Genomic DNA, 22,169 nt, shown 5'->3' with positions numbered 1-22,169 from the left:
TTTAGCATCTTTTATTAGTGCGGAAGTTATCGCTTAGCAGCCTTTTATGTTGTTCTGACATTAAGATCGGGGTTGTAAGCTACAGTTTGTGCTACTCTTGTGATTATTTTGCTGGTAATCACTTCACGTAACGTCACTTAAATATGCACTAAGTGCAAGTTTGTGGCATCGTTAAATGATCTAGCAGATCTCTCAAGAAGACCAGAAACACTCAAACAATTTTCATCAACTGCTACTGTCACCATGTGAAGTCCAGTTTAGTGTCCTGTCGGACTTTTACAAGGCAAAAAGCCTCCCTCCTGAACGTACGCTCTATACGACGGTTGCATACCCAACAATTGGAAAAAAGCATTTTGAAGCGAAAAGCTTCACTAGGCTTGTCAACACCGCGCTTCGGTGAGCCACACTACAGATTTGCCACAGCTGCGCATGCGCGAAACCGAGTGACGTCACGGGGAGCGCAGGCGGCCACTGCTGCCGCAGCCGTCGCCACTGCCGCGCGCTGCTGCGCATTTGCGCTCCTCCTCGCCACCGTTTGAGCTTTCGCCGCAGCCGTGCGCAGTGCGCATTTGAAAGGAGGGGTATATTAGGCACGCTTGCTCACAGAACAGGCGCAGACACTCGCCATGGAAGGAGAACAAGAAACAACAGTCGGACGGCGCAGAAACACGGAACCAGAAGTGGTAGCTTGGGAGTTGGCTGAAAAGCAGCGAGAGCTTTTCGCTTCGAGATATCCAGGCTTAAACTTAGCGAAACCACAGCCAATTTTTGAACGAAAGAGGTTTTGCGCTCAATTTTTTCATGTAATGCAAGATTTTACTAAAGCAATGAATATATCCGCAGATCTTCCGTCGGCACTCTTGCATTTTTATGCTATTAACAATTTTGCTACACTCAAAACCATTCCTCATTGGTTTTGGGTGGCAGACTTAACTGCTCGATGCGAGCGAAGGAAAGATTATAAAAGAAAGGCTTTGCTACATATCGGTAGAATGTATCATTACCTTCAATAATGCTAAATCAGTACCTTACAGATTTCGAATATTAAAAAACTTTTAACCAAGAATGTTGACATGATAATATCTGGCAGGGAGCATTGTGGCACTTTTGCCTTCTTGACGTAAGCGTGCAGGACCTGCTTCTCCGCGTTGTGATCTGATCAGTACATGAGATTATGGTACATATCCCCGCAAATACTACATAAAGAACACAGCAGAGACAATTCCATGCTTTTCTTATGCATCCATGATGGAATTCTAGAAGAAACCGTGCTAGCTAGAGTTGTGTGGTAGAGCTACTTCAGGCCTCTTCACCATTTTCATCACAAGAGGCTGGTTCAGAGACTACAGGGATTTGAAATGAAAGATCACCGTTTATATGAAGATCACTTGGTGTCTTGGACTTTTCTTGATGGTTCAGCAGACCACACTTCTTGGGTGAGGCTGTCTTGAGTGAGGCTTGGGTGAGGCCTTATATTCGAGGGTTCCCACTGAAAACGTATAGGAAATTCTTCACTGCCGTGTGGCGCACCAAGCTCAGACAAGTAAGAGAAAACCTTTAAGAGAGGAAATAACGTTCTAACTTTTGGAGTGCAGAGTTCGAATCTCTCAGGAATAATACAGGTTGAGCTGAGAAAGATCTTGGTGATAAGTAATAGACTTAGTTGTTGCATGAGGGAAATGGAGTTTAGGCTAAGCTGTTCTTTCCAAACATTGTTTTAATATCCGCTGTTTAACCCAGTTCTAAAATTGAAAAGCCTTTTTTGTTCATTTCTGCTTGCCTTCAATTAGGAACTTCAGAATATGACCGCAGACCAATACCGAAAATCGCCGACGTCGATGAGGACCTACCCCTGGTTCCAGTTCCCCAGCATTCCGGATGATCTGAACAGCTCAATGAAATGGGGAAAGACCATCTGTGAAGCGCCCAGCGCTAGTCCTGCTTCGATACTAACGGCGCAAAAAGCCGGCGTGCGGACAGAAGGTAAAGGTGAAGCGTTCGCCTGGTCGTCCGGGAAGCTGAAGCCGCATTCTAGGCGCCCTTCAAGAGGCCTCAACGAGCTTAGAGAGTTGCGTAGACGACCGTCGGATATCCCACGAATTGAACATCGACGAAAATCGTCGATTGCATATGACGGTGATAGGCCTCAGCTTGAGAAGGAGCGTAGACGGCCGTCGGAATGCCCCCGAGTCGATCATCGACGAAGGTCATCGACCATACACGACCTTGATAGGCCTCATGCGGATCCTTCCAGAGGCTATGCCGAGCTTGACAAGGAACGCAGACGACCGTCCGAATGTCCACGAATTGACCATCGACGGAGATCATCGACAGCACCCGACCGTGGAAGGCCTCCGCTTGAGGAGGAGCGTAGACGACTGTCAGAATGCCCACAAGTTGACCATCGACGGAGGTCATCGGCTGCACACGTCCGTCAGATGCCTCATGCAGATCCTTCCGGAGGGCGTAAGGAACTTGGTGAGCAGCGTAGACGATCGTCGGTCGCCCACGTAGGCGATCGTCGATCATCAGTAATAGACCGCTATCGAACTGACCAGCGCCGCAGGTCGTCTTCAGCACAGCACCAAAGGCTCCTGGCGGATCGTCGCAGATCGAAAGATATTCGCCGCGCGTCTGCCATCGGTAATGGAGATGTCCTCGTAAAAAAGAGCGGATATGAAGTGAACAAACTACAGGTCCAGTCACCTAAGAGGCGTCAATCACTCCCACAACCACATGCGTTGACCTCGTGCACTGCTAAGTGCCATTCGCTGACCTCGTGCAATGATAAGTGCCTTCACTATCGTTCGGTGTCCGCCCACAGCGCGCACTGTAGGTTGCATCAGCAGCCTTCAACGTGCTCGATATGCCGTGCTTGTAGTTCTGCCTTATCAATCCACAGGTGCCAGCATAGATGTCATTATGAGAGGCCATGCGAAAGCCCTGATGCCCACCACACGCACTGCGCAGCAGCGAGGCCCCCAGTATGCCGATACTGCGAGCCCTCAATGGTGGGCCATTACCACGGACACCAACCGGTGGTGCCCTACTGGGCGGGCAGATGTGCGTCGTTGCCAGCCACTCCGGTTTGCTCTCACGAGCGAGCTGCGGCCCCCATCGAGACGCGCATCACGAATATCTGCTCCGTTACCCCTCCTACTCCAGCGCTGCAGCCTATACTGCCAACAGAGATCACGATGCCGACAATGCCGGTTTTACCTGGCTTCCAGCCTCAGACGGATAACAAAACACTGAGTGAAGAAGACGTGTTCATACTGCTGCAAACGCCAAGCGGCGAGGAGAAGCTCTACAAGGCTCGGCCCTTGACGCCCGTCTTTCAGTTGGCAAGAAACGAAGGGGTTGTTGAGCTGGAAGCAGCAAAACCCCGGCTTAGTATCTCGGACATGGACGCCGGGAATTTTGAAGCTCGCACCTGGGAATCTGAGAGGCACGAAGCGCCGGAAATTCCACAGGTAGCGAGAAAACCAGACGAGCGTCGGAAGCTTGGCGGGTGCTCGACGAGAGCTTCGATTTCTTCCATTTCATCGAACGCTGTTCCGCAACCAGGGCCTAGTGAAGGAGGCAAGCGGGATATTGAGTTGCTGCAAGGGCGCCTTGACACGCAGCCTGCCTCATCACGAAGGAAGAGCTCTACCAACGTTTCGCAGGCTGAACGAACAAGCTTGATGCCGAAAGAGCAGGAGGATCCCACAAATCTCGGCTCAAAGAGGACCTCCGTATCGCTGGCTTGTACCGAAGCAGGCGGAGATGTGGTCGGAAAGTTGGATAGAGAATCGACAGGCATAATGGTTGAACATGGGGTGCAGTCACTCGAGGCAACGAAGCGACCCTCGATAGCACCAGGACAAAGTGCGACGGGTATGACGCTGCCAGATCAGGAGGAACCAGAGGTTATGCCAAAGGAAGAAAATGCTCCAAGGCGGCCCTCCTCAGCGCTGGAGGCAACTGCGCTTGAGCAAGATTCTAAACGAAAAGGAAGCCAGGGAGATGACGGCACTGACGTTTGCTCTGGAGGAGTACCTCCAGAACAGCCGGCAATGCAAGTTGAGCAAGAGAATGATGAAGAGCACACGAAGTATTCAAGCGCGGAACAAGAACTTGGTGCGAAAGAATCTGGTAATGAAACCACCGAACCTGGAGAGAAAGATGCCGAAGCCGCTGAAGCAGTAGCGGAGGTTAGCGATAAAGGCGATGAGGATAAGGAACATGAGATAGTGGTAAACGCCGAAGTTCCAGTGGCTCAGACAGCACCCTCACCAGAGGCTGAATTTCGTAAGCAGACTCCAGCGAAAGGCGGTCTTTGGTCCTTGTATCCCGAAAGCCGCTTGGCTATAATAATCGGTCTAGTGTGTCTTGTTTGGATTCTTGTGGTTTACCTCATTGGGGGTCCGAAGAATGACGAACAGTGCACTAGAGAGACTGACGTATGGACGCCTTTGACTTTCCCGACTACAACGTACAATCCACCATCGACGCTGCCCACCGAAATCACACTGACTACAGCTAGCGAAGAATCGCCAGATGTTTATCTCTGCTCCACGGACATTTGCCTTCAGGAAGGAGAGCGTTTAAGGCGCCACATTAGCAGGGAGTGGCCTCCTTGCAATAATTTCTACCGCTATGTCTGCAGTAGTTTGGAAGATGCCCCAGCACAGGACTTCGGGGACGGAGTAGCAATGTCGGTCGACACTACTGTCGAAGAAACCCTGGCAGGCACCTTACGTGACTACATCTTGGACGAGCAGAATATGGGCGTCGACCTCGTGCGGGATTTGTACAGGGCTTGCTCCGACCGATCGGGGGAGTCTTTTGCCATTCTACAGAAGGAAGTCTTCGCGACATTGCCAATAAATACCTGGCCTTACAACGGCTCTTATTTGCATGCAGGAGAGATATGGCGCATGGCTGGATTGCTCATTCGCAAGTACGGAATCACATCTCTTCTGGACGTAACCGTAGGTCTTCAACGTGGCCATACCAACCGCACGGTAGAGCTCAGCTACCCACGCCATTTGTATTTCAATGAGCGACCGAACTCCGCAGCGTTGGAAACACTGAAACTGGCCGTTTTGGAAGCAGCCCAGGAGTTCGGTTGGGTGAGCGAAGTTGAAAATCTTATTCTTCAAGTTGTTTCAGTTGTCAGAAGCCTGGCAGAAATAGGACACGAGAGAGACGTCTCGGATGTAATCGTGGGAAACTTTGGCGATCTTGTCGATACCTATGACCATTTACGCATCTTTATCAACACTGTTTTTGAGGATGACGTAGCGGCATACACACCGGTCGTGCTGCGGAGCTACGACCTGCTCGCGAATCAACTTCAGAAGGTCACGTCAGATGACGTTGTCGTCTCTTTTCTGAATTACTTGGGCTTCCTCGTCGTGGTAAATTTCTCGCCGCTCTTGGAGCGGCAGAGCTCTGCGAACCTTCGGCGCATCCTTTCAGTGCAACTGGGGGGCCGTGTACTTAGCCCGGACCTAGACTGGCTCCTATGTCTTCGAATGATCGAGAGCGTGCAGCCGGAGTGCTTGTCAAAAGCCCTAGCCATGCAGCTGTCTGCCGCGGGAACGTATGCGTCCAGTCGCATTTGGCTGGGGAGACTGGAGGATGAGTTCTACCGCAACCTGGGACGCCTAAAATGGATGACTCGCAATAGCATTGCCACGTTCACCGATATTGTTGGCAGGTTTAACGTGGCACGTTTCTTCGCCGGCTCATTGTTGCGCGATGACCTCTGCCCTGATAGACGACCCACCGAGATGGAGGAACGCAGTTCAGTCAGCATGTTTGTCCGTGTGGCCGGTGACTACCAGCTCAGACGGCTTCGTCAAATCAGGGAGACGATCAAGCCTCGAGAACACGGTCACACCTTCGACACGATAAGCAGGTGAGGCGACGGAATCTTCTCACTAACAAAACGCCGTTACGCTTTTGTGGTTGTTTAAATTGTCGAACTAGTGTTATTTACATCGCAGGTACAAGGTTGCGCATCAAGCAGTATACATACATGATTTTGCTATTTTCTAGAATGCTATTTTTCTAGATTTTGCGAAAGCCTTTGACAAGGTCCCTCACCGCCGACTATTACTAAAACTTTCGCAGCTCAACCTACACGCTAATATTTTAAAATGGATTGAAGAATTTCTAACTAATCGTTCGCAGTCTGTCTATGTTAACGGCCACCTGTCTAAGTCCGTCCCAGTAACATCCGGTGTCCCACAAGGATCTGTCCTTGGTCCCCTTTTATTCTTAATATATATTAACGACTTGCCCATGCATGTTTCCAGCAGCATTAGAATGTTCGCCGACGATTGTGTCATTTACCGTACCATTAACAATCGCGATGATCAACACACCCTTCAGGCAGATCTTAACAGTGTATTAAATTGGTGCAATAATTGGTTGATGTCCCTTAATCCTACTAAATGCAAACTCATGTCTTTTTCTCGTCGTCGCAACCCTTATCGTTTTTATTACTCTGTTTCTGATACACCGATTGAGCTAACAGAATCGTATAAATATCTGGGAATCACCGTCTCTCCTGATCTCTCATGGCGCGCTCATATCAGTAACATCATTTCAGCATCAAATAAAGCACTAGGTTTCCTGAAGCGTCACCTCCGTCTTGCCCCACCTGAGGTAAAGCTGCTCGCGTACAAATCATTGGTAAGACCAAAATTAGAATATGCATCCGCCATCTGGAACCCACATCAAGTATATCTAATCACTGCATTGGAATCTGTTCAAAATCGTGCCGTCCGGTTCATTCATTCCTCATACTCGTACGACACCAGTGTTTCAACTTTGAAAGTGAAATCCGGATTGCCACTCCTTTCATTTCGTCGCCGCATCGCTAGCCTCGCTCTTTTTCACAAGTTTTTTTATTCTTCCCTGAATCAAGCACCGTACATCACAGCCGCAGCACGCATATCTCACCGCACCAGTCATCCACTGCAAGTTGCACGCCCATCGTCGCACACTACTACTTTTTCTGCATCGCTCTTTTCGCGAACAGCTTCAGACTGGAACGGCCTTCCCTATGACATCGTCGTCATCGCTTCGCCATCTGTTTTTCAAGCGCGTGTAACAAATCATCTTCAATGTTAATGATTGCTGTTTTTCAAGTGTATTCCCACCCCTTATGTAACACCCCCTGAAAAGGGGGCCTTTAAGGAATAAAACTGAAACTGAACCTGAAACCTGTTGGGCTCCTAGATGTCTCCCATCCGTTGGACAACACACTGCTTGTTTACCAAGCGTCGCGCTCAGCTGTGCGTCTATACCTTGGTCTGCTGCCGCTCGTCTACGAGAGCTGGAACAGCAACGAGGACACGGTAGTGACTCAGGTACTGAGTGAAGAACGCTCCCGCAGACGCCTGGCTAGTCTTTTGAAATGCCTCGAAAGGGACTGGCAAGAAATGCCCCTGGATCTGCGTCTCTTTACAAGCGGCGTGGTTCGAAACTCTTCCGAGGCGGTCTACCCGCTTCTGGCACAGACCGCGGCGGTGGCGATGGCCTACGCCGCCTTCAAGGTATGAGCACGCTGGTTGCTGCTTCACCCTGTTTCTGTGCGCTATTTATTTATTTATTTATTTATTTATTTATTGTACACCTCAAATGCCCCTGAATAGCGGTATTACATGAGGGGAAACAGTACAAAAAAAAAATGAATCTGAAATGAATGACATGGGGTTTAAAACAGAACATTTTCAATGGCTTTTTTAAAATGGACGGGGCTGGTGTGGAGTGCGGCATCGGCAGGCAGGCCATTCCAGTCTACTCTAGTCTGGGAAAAGAAGGAATGAAGGTGCGCAGTGGTGCGTGCGCGGGGGGGGATAAACGGCTTTGCTGTGACTGGTGCGAGGAGACACGTGATGAGCTGGTTTTAGATCTGCAAGGGATGAATGATAAAACTTGTGGAAAAGGATTAGTCGACAGATTTTGCGTCGCAGCTCGAGGTCAGGCAGGTTAGCTCTTGATTTCATGGCAGTCACACTAGAATGATAAGAGTAGTCTGAATGGATGAATCTAGCAGTACGGTTTTGCACTGATTCAAGTGCTTTAGTTAGATAAGAAATGTGAGGGTCCCAAACTGCGCATGCATATTCCAGCTTGGGACGAACCAACGTTATGTAGGCGAGAGTTTTAATAGACGAAGAAGCTACTGACAAATTACGTCGTAAGTAAGACAGGACACGATTAGCTTCATTAGTAATGGCAGTGATATGGGTGGACCAAGAAAGATCATGCGATATGTTAATTTCCAGGTACTTACATGTTGATGTCGGAGAAATAACGGAACCGCAAAGTACGTAGCAAGGAGTTGGGTAAGTGCGTCGCCGATGAAAAGAAATTAACGAAGTTTTTTTCACATTCAAGGACATTAACCATGTTTTGCACCAAGTTTCTATGTGTGAAAGGTCAGTTTGGAGGGCATGAGCATCGGCTTGATGGTTAATAGGACGGTAAATAATGCAATCGTCGGCAAATAGGCGAATGGAAGATGAGATGTTTGAAGGAATGTCATTTATATATATTAGAAAGAGTAGAGGACCAAGGACAGTACCCTGAGGCACACCTGAAAGTACGGGAGACCTGGAAGAGGCGGTGTTGTTAGCATACGCAAACTGCTGGCGGTTAGTTAAGAAATCACATATCCATTCATATATGCGCATATCAAGGTTAAGACACGAAAGTTTTAAAAATAGCCGTTTGTGAGGAACCTTGTCAAAAGCCTTTTCAAAGTCTAAAAATATGGCATCAACGGGAATGTTATTATCGAGGCTAGAACTAAGATCACCAATGAATAATGCTAGCTGAGTGTCACAAGAGTGACCCTTACGAAACCCATGTTGGTTGGGATGAAAGAAATTATTAGATAATAAAAAGTTTACGACATGCGAGTGAATTACATGTTCCATTAGTTTAGAACAAACGCAAGTGAGAGATATAGGACGATAATTACTGGGTGACTGTGAAGGGCCTTTTTTCGGGACTGGAATGACCTTGCCTACCTTCCAATCCTGTGGAACAGTGCTTGAAGAAAGGGACTGTTGGAAGATATGGGCTAGAATGATACTTGAGATGTGCTTGGTATTAACTAATATTTTGGCATTAATTCCATCCACAGCAGCAGAAGTACGTTTGAGTGATTCAATTAGTTTCAGGATTCTGCGAGGTTCAAATATTAAGTCAGGCATTAAAGGGTGATCAAAACACGGAAAAACTGGTAAGGTGTTATCGGGTTCACGCGTAAACACAGAGCAGAATGTTGAATTCAAAACTCGGGCAGCGTCCTGGTCTGGTACAGTGGTTCCATCATGGTCGAGCAGAGACAAGGGCTTGGAATAAGTGGGGTTAATAAGTTTCCAGAATTTTTTTGGGTTATTACGTAGCATTGAAGGCAGGGTAGTTGAATAAAAAGATCGTTTTCTTTCTTTTGCCAAGGAATCAAATGTTTTTTCGGCATCGTAATACTTGTTCCAAGCTCCTGTATTACAAGACCCTTTCGCAAGGCGGAATAATCGTTTTTTCCTCTTATACAGACGGCTCAGAGTATTATCAAACCATGGGGATTGTGTTTTCTCGGCTATTGTGACAGTAGGTACATGCGCATGGATAAGAGCTTGCATTTTGTTTTTAAAGAGTTTCCAGTTGGTGTCAACGGAGCGCTGGTGGAAGTCGATTAGGAACCAGTTACAGAACTCACAGAGTGCTTCATTAATTTTTCCATAATCGCCTTTATCGTACAAGGTAATTTTCTTCTTAATTTTAGCGGAATGTGGAATGTGGCATTCATAAGTTGCATGAATCGTTACATGGTCGCTAAGCATGGGAAGCTGCGAAACCGACAAGAAGTTATCTGGGTGTGACGTGAGGATGATGTCAAGAATGTTAGCTGATGTATGCGTTTGCCTGGTTGCGAAGTGTACCATTTGCGATAAGCCAAATGTGAGACATGAATTTACGAAATCACTTTCAGAACTCTGTGTCGCTGTTGTTAGCGTCATATCCGTCCAGGTTATAGCGGGGAAAAGCGTGCATGCCTTTAAATGTGCACTCACATAGAGAGCACGTAGCAGCTATAGTCTGAGAACGAACGTGCAGGCAGGAATGCAGAAATTGAAAAGGTAAATGCAAAGAGATATAAAGGCACAAAAATAAGAAATGAGAGCCAAATTCTCCCGGGTAATTTTTGTTTGAAAAAACAAGCAGGTAGCTCCCATGGGCGGCCACATGGAGAAAAATGGAAACTGTCTACGTTACTGTTAAAGTGGTGAGAATAGCGCTTTCGTTGCAAGCAGGTAACCATAAAGTTGGGACAGGTAATAAAACGCAAAAAATGCGGAAAAAATGTGTGGCAGCCATTCTAACCGACATTTTTATCCAGCATTGAGCAGAATTTAGTCTGTTTTTCACCCGGACGAACGCATAAAAGTGTAACGAGACGTTGACGACTTTTCGATCATGTTTGCACTACTGCTCTATTGTAGAATTGAGAATCGTAGAATTGAAGAAAGTCCCTTAAGTTGCCCGAAAGCTCGTTTTACTAAGGAAATGCAAGAGCATAACCTATTTGCGAGCTCTAAAAGCTAACGAAACGAAAGCAAAATTGGCGAAACTTTCAGGCAATGGAATGCGCAGGAACGAAATAGCATCAAAAAGCTTAATTCTAAAAGCGCGTTCTGCTTACACAGTTAATCGCATCCAAACCAACTGAGCCTCTGTCCATCTGTCTTTTCTCCTTGTCTTTCGGGCGCCATGCGAGCACTTATACGACATGGCTGTAAAATGTGTCAAACGATTCTTAACGTGATAGATAGCATTAAGGTTCCCTTCCGGTCCTGCATAAAATCCGGCGTCCTCGTCGTCGGCGTTGAAAGCGAAAAACCCCTGGATAAGCAACCTGGATGGGCCACCTAGGTCGGATTGTGGGCAAACGCGGGTTCGATCCCCGCCGCGGCGGTCGTATCTCGATGACTAGGGTTCCGTGTACTGTGCGGTGTTAGTGCAGGTTATAGAACCCCAGGTGGTCGTAATTATCCGGAGCCCCTCGGTACGGCGTCCCTCATAGCCGAAGTCACTTTGGGACATTAAACCCTATAAAACAAACCAAGCTGACCAACGTGGCAGATGGCAGTTAAACTAATGATTAGTCGCTAGAGTTTGCTCGGGAATAGCAACCTTGGTCTCGCAAGCCCTATCGATTACAGCACCTTCCATCGTAGGGCAGTGGCGCATCGCTTAACCGCTGCACCACCGCGTATGAGTACTCCCTGGGATCCATGAATGCCTAGTCGAGAATCACCAGTTCCGCATATATGGGCACTAACCCATTAACGCTAACGTGTCATACCCTTAAGGCATAGCTTAAGTGCGCTGCCGCATGTCTCCTTACAAAGTCACATTTCATGTAATAAGTTCTACGCTATCGTGTGTGCAGGATCTGTTGAGCACGGAGCGCATCTGGAAGGTGGACTTCAGGCTGGAGTCGCTGCCGGACGTCACTTCGGAGCAGCTCTTCTTCCTTTACTACGCTCTGGACAACTGCGAGCGCAGTGACGACACCTACCAAGCGCGCCAGTTTCGGGTCTGGAATCGGCTGCCTCCCGAGTACCGCGTCAACTTTCCGCTGCGACACCTGCCACAGTTCGCCCAGGCATTCGGATGCAGCGATTCTGGGGAGCAGCCCGAGCCCATGGCGGCGCCCAACGGGCGACGATGCGAAGCTGTGGTCTGGAACAAGTCCACGGCGCGTGGTCCTGGCCTGTGGCTTGCTCAGCGTAGGGACGATGCTAGCATTCTCACCGGTTTTCTTGCCGATCAAATGGACTTCGGTCCATCAACGAAGGTTACCGATGATGGCGAAGGCATGTCTGCTTTCAAGACTGCATCGATTACCGCACGCAGCACCCGCCGTGAGGTCGCCGTCACCGGGCGACCTAGACGGGGCTAATCTGGACTGCTAGCTTCAATCGGCTATGGCTATAGCTTTATCGGCTATAGCTGTGTCTATAGCTTTGGCGGGTGGCTTGCCTCAAGATGACGTGTTTTTATAACTGCGGGATTTGGACACGTGTTTCGCGCTTTATTGTATATACGCAGGGATCTCCTTGCGTTCCGACCTATATACTGTCGCAAGGTTTACCGCAACGTTTGGAGCAGTTTTTTAAAAAAATGTAGGAGCGCATTAGCGACACAGCCTTGGCTTGTACTGAGATGATTACGCGTCCATTGCGCTGCTTCGTAAGACTGATGCTCGTCTTAGCCGCCACACAAGACTGACTGAATTGGTATGGAGTGGTGATGACTGCATTCTTGCAGTAGATGACACGAGGGCAGTGTATGGCAACACAGTGTAATGGACAGCGATATGTGTTAACCGACCGCGACACTGTAAATACTAAGCTCTTTTAACTATGTGTAACGAACTGCATAAGTTGTGTAGAGCATAACATGTGCAATGTTCAGCATCTAAAATTTAAAGACAATGCTGCAACTTGTCTTTTTTGAGCACCAGATAATTATGATGGGTCTAGGTCGACAGCGTGGTCCCAGACCAGTGGCAACTATCTCACTAATGGGAGCATCACTGCCGCTGTATTTCTGCGTGTGATGTAGCGTTCTATGAGCGTGCTAAAGGTGCTCTGAAACTGTCTTGCAAGTTGCAGGCAGGTGTTAAAGGCTACTGAACATACATTAGGCTTGGGCCCGCCAGAGCGATGCAAGAATAATTCCAAGCAACTTGCGGGAGAGTCGCTGGTCGATACAATTTTCTTAAAAACAAAAACGCAATAAAATTTAAGCCGGACAGGGCTCTACACCACTGACATCGCAGAGTACACGGGCCTCGAATTTCTCCTGAATTTCTTTGGAGGAGAAATTCGAGGCCCGTGTACTCTGCGATGTCAGTGCACGTTAAAGAACCCCAGGTGGTCGAAATTTCCCGAACCCTCCATACGGCGTCTCTCATAGCCTTAGTCGCTTTGGGACGTTAAACCCCATAAACCAACCAACCTTTGTGTCGTAGTGCCTAAAATTTTGCCGGTCTTTTAGGCGCTGTTGTCGATAGTTTCTCACTTTGTTGAGAAACTGCAGTTCTGCCTCGAACTTTTTGTTTTGTTCGAGAAGCTTGGGAGTCTAAGGCTTTGTTCACATTAGTAGCCACGTTTATTGGCTATGCGCTTACAAAGTTTTCAGTACTTGCGCACGTACACTACCAATACCACCATAGATTGGCACTTTTTACCGGGAGATTTTAGTGTGCTAGCATTAGATGTGTCGCGAGCTAAAAAGCTGTCACCCTTCATGTTGAAGCTTCGGAGTAACTCGGGCAAGTTCGGGTAAGCAGAGAGGATCGTCTCGCCAGCTGCCGCCAATCGGAGGAGGGCGTCGCGGCAGCTGCAGCCGAGTGGAGTGAGGGTGTTCAGATTAGCTAGAAACGCGGTGAGATGCACATGCAGATGCCAGAAAGAAGAGGTGAAGGGTGACACTGCCGCAGGAACGTGCAGTGCAGCAAACTGTAAATCATGGATGAAGCCGGTGCTTCGACAGATTCCGAAACTGAACTGACGAAGCTGAACATTATCACGGCGAGCTGAACAGGCACTGAAAGAAGAGAGCGGAGGTGGCAAGCCAAAGCTAAGCGGCAAAAACAGTTTAGCCATGTTAAACGGGATGCGGAAACAGATGACCCGCCGCGGTGGCTGAGTGGTTAAGGCGCTCGTCTACTCACCCGGAGTACCCGGCTTCGAACCCGACTGCGGCGGCCGCGTTTCGATGGAGGCGAAACGCAAAAAGGCGCCTGTGTGCTGTGCGATGTCAGCGCAAGTGAAATATCCCCTCACCACTTTCTTGTTTCACTCCCTCCTTTATATCTGCCCTTAAGGCGTGGTTCGGGTGTCCACCGAGATATGCGAGCCAGTTACTGCGTCACTTCCCCCCCCCCCCCCCCCCACCCCCCGTCCTCAAAAAGACAATTTAATTTTTTTTCTCTGGCGAGAAACGCGAAGAAGGGTGAGAAAAAGAAGATGCGAATGATCAAGTCCCCGGATGAACGTGCATTCGAGAGGTGCTTAGAAGTGGCTTCAGAGACCGCCGAACAGAGGGAGCGGCAACACGAATCGCATCGAGCTTAGGCGGCGTTTTGCAAGAGGAAAGCCGAGGCAAGACTGCGAGAACATACGGATGCAACTGTAACTTTCCAGCTTATAAAAGAAAAACAAAGATAAAGGAAGGTAAAAATGAGCGAACGCGCTAGCGCACCCAAGTCGCATTTACCTTAACCAGGTAAATGGGGGGCAGTTTTTTTTTGTACCCTTTCTTGAATGCTCTGTTGCTTTGGAGGAACAGATGATAGCCATGTCAAGCCCTGTCGTTGTTCCCTGGTCGCTTTTTTCTTACTGCGTGGCACTTCTGCCAGCATGTCCTTTGCTATGCTTGTGCTGTCACCCGTAGTGCGCCGCTGAAGCTTGGCGAGTATATGGCTGTTTTCATTTTCCGCCGCAACTGTTATTGCGATACTTTAAAAAAACTCTTTGCTTCGAGGTCTGACTCATAATTTTCCGCAACACTACAGCCACCTGTAGTGAATTTTGCCTGACGCCTTTGTGCCTGCAAGCTTTGATGATGATGATATTTTTAATGATGAAGGGCAACTATGGCCAAAAACGTGCCATGGCATAAGGTATCCTCGTCGACAGACGTGCTGCCGAAGTCTCATTTTCCAAGAATTTTCCTATAGATAAGCCGAGCACCGGGCCAGGGAAAAGCTTGTACCCATTGTATCACCGGTGGGTACCCCAAGGCACTGGGGATCGAACCCCGCACCTCCTGCAGGCGAGGCGAATGCTCAAACCTCTGGGCTACCGTTGCGGCTTCCTACAAGCTTTGCTTTGTTTGTCGCGACATGCCTAATTGAAGTAGTGGGACGCCAGCAGCACTATGTTCAGAACATATTCGATGGTTCCAATATGTTCGATTGACACCGATTGACCCGCATCTTTACCTTTTTAAAGGTATGTTTCGTGTTGTCTTTTCAGAGATAGCTGAGCTACCTTGTAACGAATAATGTTCCATCATTGTCTTACCATGAGTTGATGGGACGAAGAGACAGATGGGTCATTGTTTACAACAGCGTACTACTTGGCGTTCCAGTCGCCTCTCCACTCAATGATTAACAGGAAGTCAGCAGCGAAGTACAGACGGCACTCCAGTCACTCAACACCGTACAACATGGGACAAGAAGGATATGGGCGGAAAGTAAGCATATTCAGTTCGGAAATACGGTTTAGACAGCGGCAGGCCGTCAAAGCTTTCACCACACGCGCAGCCGCCAACCAAGGATGCCGCCAAATCTATTTCCACTTTCCACACTTTCCGCGCGGAAAAGCCCGGCGTTGCCAGCCAGTTATGAATATTGCTAATACTTACAAAATATACTTCAAGTTGCGTGTTTGCTGCATTCAAATAAGGCTTTAAATTTAAACGGTATTGATTTCCGCGTAATATGTTTCTACAATTGTTATGCGTTTTAAAATTAACTTTTATTTTGTGGCTACGGTTTCAGTTTTTTCACTCGATTCAACCGAACGATGGCTGTGAATAGCTGTGGCGTAGTACAAAAACAACTGCAATGGAAACGATGATACGTAGCTTTAATTTACTACAGCACTGAAACCAGCCAGATTCAAGAGCAGGCTTTTTTAATTTTATACGTGTCACAGCCATCGTTCGGTCGATGAAACAGAAACCGAAAGAACAGAAAGAAGGAATCATGAAAGGAATTCAATTTTCAATTATCGTACGTCATCTATTGAAATAAGAAAGCACGCATACAAAAAAAATTGGTGTCTGCGTACTCTAAATGACGTGGCATTGGTGATTATTAAACACTCAATTGTTGCTATTAATTACAGACAATTTTATCCACATGATTTTCCAGTCATTTTATATACAGTTACAAAGAGGAAAGAACGCAAATATATTTATAGAATCAAGGCTCAAGACGCTGTCTTGAGGCTCAAGCGATCAGTCGCTAGTATAGTCCAGCGCTGTACCGTGTACTATGCGTGTACCAAAGAGATCTGCCGCGTACTTCCTCTTCTTGTGTTCCTGATTTTGTTGCTGGTTTCACCAACAACGACCACCCGCATTCAATCTGCGACGCTTATGCGTATTTGAATATTATTCGCGATACGCCGACAAAAGCGGTTAGTGGACCCGCACGGTACAGGAACGGAAGCGGCATAAGTTTCTACGTGTTTACTAGGGTTACAGTGTTCTACTGCGATTGTTGCTCCTCGGTCGCGCGGCGAACAAAGCAAGAATCATGTTCGCGCGCAGTTTTTCCATTTGAGACCATATGACGCCGCAGGCGCGCTCGGAACAAGGCGCCATCAAAGGCCTCGTAAGTCTACAGTGTAGTAAGTCGCCAGCGTCTACGCAGCGACGCAGCAGTGGAAATACTACGGGTGGCTGCCGAATATGTTCTTTCTACGAAGATGTGGAAAGGCAGAGGAAATTGGTGCTGTGTTGTAGATTGCAAGAATTGCCACAGAGAGTTAAATGGGTGGCAGGAGATTGTTTGCGAGCTTCACGGCAGCGAACTGCACAAGGACGTACTGGCCTTGTTCGCGCCCGTCCTGCACCGTTCCCGAACGAACGAACGCAACAAACACTTCCTCCAGCGCTAGACAGCCTTAGAAAGAAAGGATTCGATCTTGGAAAGTCTGCGAGGCTGAGTGCGCAGAACGCCCGCATGTACAGGCAGCTGTTCCGCCGCCGAATCCGCGACGGCGTGCTTTCAGTTGTTGTCAGTTGCGTCTGCGTGTGTAGCGAGAGCCCATTACTCATAAGTTAAAATGTGCGGCCATTAGTAACAGGAGAGCCCAAGGCCGAATAAGCAACGCAAAAGAAGGATGACTTATGCTTCTACATCTAAACAACTATGCAGTGCACATCCGTGCGAGCGGACAACGCTTACCGTCAGTCCGTATACTGCAAGCCGTCTTGATGCTACTGTTGAACTTCGCTCCGAGAAGCGCGGTTTTTGTGGACCATATTCGGAATTTAAAGCGTTTGCGTCGCGGCTGCTGTACTGGGTGGTTGTCCCTTCCTCGGAGTCCATACGAGACAGTCACTAAATGTGCGCTTGCAGGTCAGCGCTCACAGTGAAGCTGATACCACCAAAGAGACCTCGAGCACTTTCATGTCCGCATATCGAGCGTGGAGCGTTCCACAATTTTATGTGAGAGGCTGACATAATTGTGACCTTCGTGCAGCATGTACACGTACGTTGCCATGCGGGCGCTGTAAAATTATATCGGGGAATCCATAGCCTGAATCGCTTTGGGACGTTAAACCCCATAAACCAACCAACCAACCTTCGAAACAATTGCACGCAATGGCTCGAGAAGGTTGCCTGATGCATGGTACTGCTACCAAACATTTGTGTATATTTCTGTCGCCTTTCTGTTTCAGGTTTTCTAAGCACAATTTACAGCTACAATTTAAGGCAGTTCTATCCTGTCAGACTAAACATCTTTGATTCTTTCATGGCCAACACTTTTCTGCCAGTCGATACGAGCTTCCTCGTGCCATTGCATTACTTTCGTCACAGCCATGGTTAAATCTTTTTTTTTGTATAACAATATTTGAGGTAAGTTGCGACAGGTGGTGCTTCTGGAGGGTAGAGTTGGGTGTGTTGGCGGGTGCGTATACTATAGCTAGGGGGGTGCGCGGTTGAGAGGAGGCTAGTGGGTTAGGCCTCTGAAGGTTGGGGGCTTCTATCTCCGAGGCTACATACAGAAGCCGCCATTTTAGCATTGTGACACTAGTGCAGCTCACGCAGTTGTGTTTGTTTCTGCCTTTGAAGTTTCAACACTTCTTGTCGCATTTGTCATTGGGCTGCTGTCGTTCACCCCTTGAGTGCAGAGTCTAGCATCATTAATCGCAGCATCTGCTGATATTGGCTACCGCGAACGGAAACGATAGCTTTTCGGCACACTGTGTTGGGTACTTTATGGACACTGCTGACTCTCAAAGCTGCAAGTTTCCTACTAGTTCTCACATCGATAACACAAGGCTTCTTCGTTTCTAAGAACGAAATCATTCTATTGCAGATAACGTCTGTACCTCGAGTACCTTGTGCATATGACTGACCGGGAGGACAGTATACCTCATAAGGCAGTTCGCTCAATGAAAAAAAAAATAAAAATAAACGCTGCACGAAAGGTGATTAAAGAACAAGATTGACATCAAACCAGCCTCAAGAAATGTACTCTTGTCGGAGCCTAGTATTGTCTCCATTTAGCTTACACGTGTACGGCGCTAGTTAACGTGAACCAAACAGTAGTCGGGAGAAACTTACACAACAGAAGGCTAAGCGGCTACTTTGAAGACATAAAAAATTGGAGGACGCTTAAGCTGCGCCTTAAAGGTGTGAGCGATAGTAGCGGGTTAATTCCCATATAAGCGGTTCATTCACTACTTTACATTCATAGATGCCTGGGAGCCCTCATACCTTCCTGGTGCAGTGGCGCAGTGGTGCTGCGGTTAAGCGATGCGCCACTGCCCTGCCATGGCAGATGCTCCCAGCGGTGAGCCTCGTGCATCCCAGGTTGTTCTTCCAGCCCACGCTATTCCAGCCCACGCTATAGTATTTTACAGGCATCACGCAAAAGGAAAGAAAGGCGAGGAGTCTACTCGAATTATAAATAACGCTTCAGGAGAGCTTGAACATCACAAATAATTGCAAAGGTTGAACGCGCGTCACTCCACCGCCTCCAGAATGTCGGAGACTGGAATATGCGCCAAGGTTTCATGGCGGGGGGTAATCTTTGATGCATTCACTGGAAGAATTCAACTTTACAGTTCGCACACAGGTATATCGAATATCATCACATCGAGGTACATTGACCACAATATAGCGTCAAGGTTATTTTACATGTGGAGGCATCGTGGAAGTCAACGGACCCCATCGCATACACGAAGCTATCAATAAGGCACCGACAATTCTGGGCGCTCCACGATTTCCCCGGACCCAACAAGCCTAGGTGAGTTGCTGTCCGGGACGTTGACTTGCGCCCCAGCGAGCCTAGCCTGATCGAAGGGTGCTTTGACGGGGCTGCGCCGCCCGTACCGGCGTCGAGAGCCATGCACCAGACTCATGTTCCAACGAAGCACGTCGCAACGCGACTTCTCGGAGGCCGCCATAGGTTGCTCCACCACATCCGCCGGCGATGAGCCGTCGGAGACTCCGCATCGGAAAGCGCGCGCGAACTGAGGTAGGTGGCGCAGCGGTAGGTTGACGCGGTGCTCAGGAGGCAGGCGACGCCAGGCACGGAACTGGCGCGTCTGGTACTGCTCGTCGCTGCGCTCGCAATTGTCCAGCGCGTAGTAAAGAAAAAAGAGCTGCTCGGAAGACACGGCGCTGAGAGGCTGCAGCCTGAAGTCCGACCGCCGGCTGTGGTCCGCATTCAGCAGCTCCTGCGCGCAGAGGGCAGTGGGCAATCAGGGCGGGACAGAACTCCAGACAGAATGAGCATTTGCTGAAACTCTATGGATTTCTCGCGTATAGAGAAATCGAGACGATATTTTTGATGACGAGGTAAGAGAGAGACTATAGCTGAAATAACTACACGTTCCATTAAACTGATTTTCTATCCAATTAATCGAGAGATTGGTGCTGTTAAGCTGACTTCGCATATAGCTTCGTGAGGACAACTAGGATGCGAGAAGCACACGTGGGAGCATGCGGCGCGTTCAGAATCAGTTCAGTGTTAAATAATACCTATTGAAGTACCGATTATGAATGGAACAGCAGCTGTTCTTTATTGCAACGTGGAAGAAGATAGGAGGGAGAGCCTCACTTTAGCCGCTCTAGACGCGGGAGAGTGAATAAAAAGAGTAAAAGTGAACACAGGAAAACAAAAGCCTATGGTGGTCGTGGACAGAGAAAAAGAAAACACTGTGGGCTTCGGATTTCGCATTAGACATTTGGCGACTTTCTGTAATTCGATAGAAGCCGAGGCGACGGTCCGAAACCCTTATCTTGAGTGGGAGTGCGGGGCGGGTCTAGTCGGGGCGCTTGCTTTAAAAATTGAAGTTAACCTTCTAATGGCAAAGAGACCTCTCTTGCTGAAATAGAGCTTTTACAACCCAGTAAAGATAGAAAAATGAAATGCAGATGTCGCCATCAACAGCCGATTTCTCAAGTAAACTGCGTGCGTTGTCCCCAAAACATCGGCATCTAACCCAGAGGCTATATGTTACATCGCCATTCCCTTTAAAACGGCGGCAACCAGTTCTTCTCAGTGTGGACATCATGATTTTGAATCGAGGCCGGGAAGATTTTTAAATTTATTTTTCTCAGTGGCAAATGGGCTTTCCGCTGGCGGACAAGCGTTAGAATAGCCGCAAAGAGCCAGAGAATCGTTCTTTTTTTAATGAGTTAACAGTAATTGGATACAGTCGTCATGCGTCATTTCAATGTCGAAGCGGGGAAAGTCACTATCTTGGTGGTTCCGTCGTTTCTTAATATGCGCTGCAGGGTCACCCATTCTCTTACTCCCTCCCTCCCTCCCTCCCTCCCTCCCTCCCTCCCTCCCTCCCTCCCTCCCACCTTGAAGGCGGCGAAGGCGAGCGCCAGGGCAGCAGTCTGTGCCAACAGAGGATAGCGGACCTCAGAAGCCTCTCGCACCACGCCGGGCCAAGAAGGCTGCAGTGAGCTCGGCAGAGCAGAGAAGTCCCTCGCCAGGCAATCAAGCAGGCTGTCCAGGCGGCGACGTGAGCCAGCGTCCAACAGCCATTGGGATTCCGCGTCCTCGTTGCTGTCCCAGTGCTCGTAGGCTACGGGAAGAAGCCCTTTGTAGAGCCTCACCGCCGTGCGAGAAGCGTGGAAGGCGAGCAGCGAGCTGTCAGCTATCCACGAACTGTTCACTAGGCCCAACGGGACGTACACAGCCTGTTCTGCCTCGCTGTACCTGCATAAACAGGCATGACTCGTACAAGCAGTTGGGCGCACAGCGTAGTGCAGCCATTAGTATACAGCCCAGCCGAAGCCAACAGGGGTGGGGAGACGGTCAATTAGTTAGTCGTTTCAAAGTGGCAGAAGTTTTCTCCCATTTATCTTGAATCAGCTTAGCGCTGTATAGCTGATAATGTGCGTAAAGTGAATCTGTATGATGACGTATTGTATATGATTACGTATACTTCCTGCATATTGCCATGTACACAAGGGCCACGGAATCTCTCAAGCCCATCTTAATGCTTTTTTTTTTTTGGAGACCCGTAACATCATTGATGCTGAAAAAAACTGGTTTAAGGTTGGAGTTCGATATTTCTTAGCTGCTTTTTAAGCATGCGTCGTTACCATGGGGCTATGACATAAATAACATGGAGATATTTTATGCTTGGCGTTAACTGCGCAGACACCCGCATTCTACATGGCAGACAGAGGAGCAGTTTCGAACGCACAGGCGCACGCTATTCTGAGCACGGAGCACGCTATTCTGTTCTAAATGCAATCGCGTCTGTCCTGGCAGAAATCAGAAGACGTGTGTCCATGAGAAATTGTAGCAGTGAGCCCTACCAGCATTCACATGCTATACCTCCTAATTATGAATAGGTAACTAGCAAATTGGGTTAGAAGGCTACAACATGCTCTGTTTACTTCTGTCTGCATGCATGTACAGTTCCGATGGCGGATTAGAAGCGGGACACTCACCTGCTATCCGTATTGAAGGCATAACCTGGACTGAGAGGCCTTGTCTTCTTGCTAATTTGGCGCAGCCGTTCTCGGTGATACCTTCCTGCGGTGCGAGCAAACATTTGCAACGAACCACCCTCGTTCATTTTGTCGGAAGTCTTGAGAATGCAGAGGTCTTCTCCAAACCACGACGACTTAAAGAAGCGCACTATATGTAATCTTGGCAGCCTGTGACTGACCATCTTGAGACATTTGTCAGTCAGCCAGGAGATAAAAGGCAGGTTGCGGTACAACTGGCCTTCCAGGCGAGCCAGCCACAGGCGACTCGCGGCGGTTACTCTTGCGGCGGCTTGATGCATGGCCTGAGCCTTCATGAGGCACGCTGGTTGTACGCTCTCTACCACTCGGAGGCACAGAAGCCAGCCCATTTTAGGAGGGA

At 48.5% G+C, this 22,169-nt stretch overlaps 2 protein-coding genes across 2 annotated transcripts; one reads left to right on the top strand and one right to left on the bottom strand.

Moving 5' to 3' along the window:
* The first annotated feature begins 5,417 nt into the window (after positions 1-5,417).
* Positions 5,418-11,977, top strand: LOC149343298 (uncharacterized). The gene is made up of 4 exons (XM_089546928.1): positions 5,418-5,908; positions 5,997-6,028; positions 7,222-7,553; positions 11,465-11,977. Exons 1-4 carry the CDS (start codon positions 5,523-5,525, stop codon positions 11,975-11,977), a joined length of 1,263 nt encoding a protein of 420 aa, XP_089403054.1. The 5' UTR covers positions 5,418-5,522.
* Positions 11,978-19,017: 7,040 nt separating this feature from the next.
* Positions 19,018-21,876, bottom strand: LOC149343297 (uncharacterized). The gene is made up of 3 exons (XM_089546927.1): positions 21,749-21,876; positions 20,645-21,005; positions 19,018-19,509 (listed from the first exon to the last, which is right to left on the bottom strand). The coding sequence occupies exons 1-3, from the start codon at positions 21,874-21,876 to the stop codon at positions 19,018-19,020; spliced, it is 981 nt and encodes a 326-aa protein (XP_089403053.1).
* Between the last annotated feature and the right edge of the window lie 293 nt (positions 21,877-22,169).

The sequence above is a fragment of the Amblyomma mixtum genome, chromosome 5 (assembly GCF_055824585.1).
Source record: "Amblyomma mixtum isolate Tamu chromosome 5, ASM5582458v1, whole genome shotgun sequence".
NCBI classification, from domain to species: domain Eukaryota; kingdom Metazoa; phylum Arthropoda; class Arachnida; order Ixodida; family Ixodidae; genus Amblyomma; species Amblyomma mixtum.
This window is presented reverse-complemented; position numbering and strand designations above follow the sequence as displayed.

Excerpts from the sequence above, each read along its gene's own strand:
- LOC149343298 (XM_089546928.1), top strand. The coding sequence starts at position 5,523 with ATGATCGAGAGCGTGCAGCCGGAGTGCTTGTCAAAAGCCCTAGCCATG. Across the intron at positions 5,909-5,996 it reads ACCTTCGACACGATAAGCAG|GTACAAGGTTGCGCATCAAG; the intron begins GTGAGGCGACGG and ends TTTACATCGCAG. Across the intron at positions 7,554-11,464 it reads TGGCCTACGCCGCCTTCAAG|GATCTGTTGAGCACGGAGCG; the intron begins GTATGAGCACGC and ends TCGTGTGTGCAG.
- LOC149343297 (XM_089546927.1), bottom strand. The coding sequence starts at position 21,876 with ATGAACGAGGGTGGTTCGTTGCAAATGTTTGCTCGCACCGCAGGAAGG. Across the intron at positions 21,006-21,748 it reads GCCTTCAATACGGATAGCAG|GTACAGCGAGGCAGAACAGG; the intron begins GTGAGTGTCCCG and ends CTGTTTATGCAG. Across the intron at positions 19,510-20,644 it reads TCGCCTTCGCCGCCTTCAAG|GAGCTGCTGAATGCGGACCA; the intron begins GTGGGAGGGAGG and ends CTCTGCGCGCAG.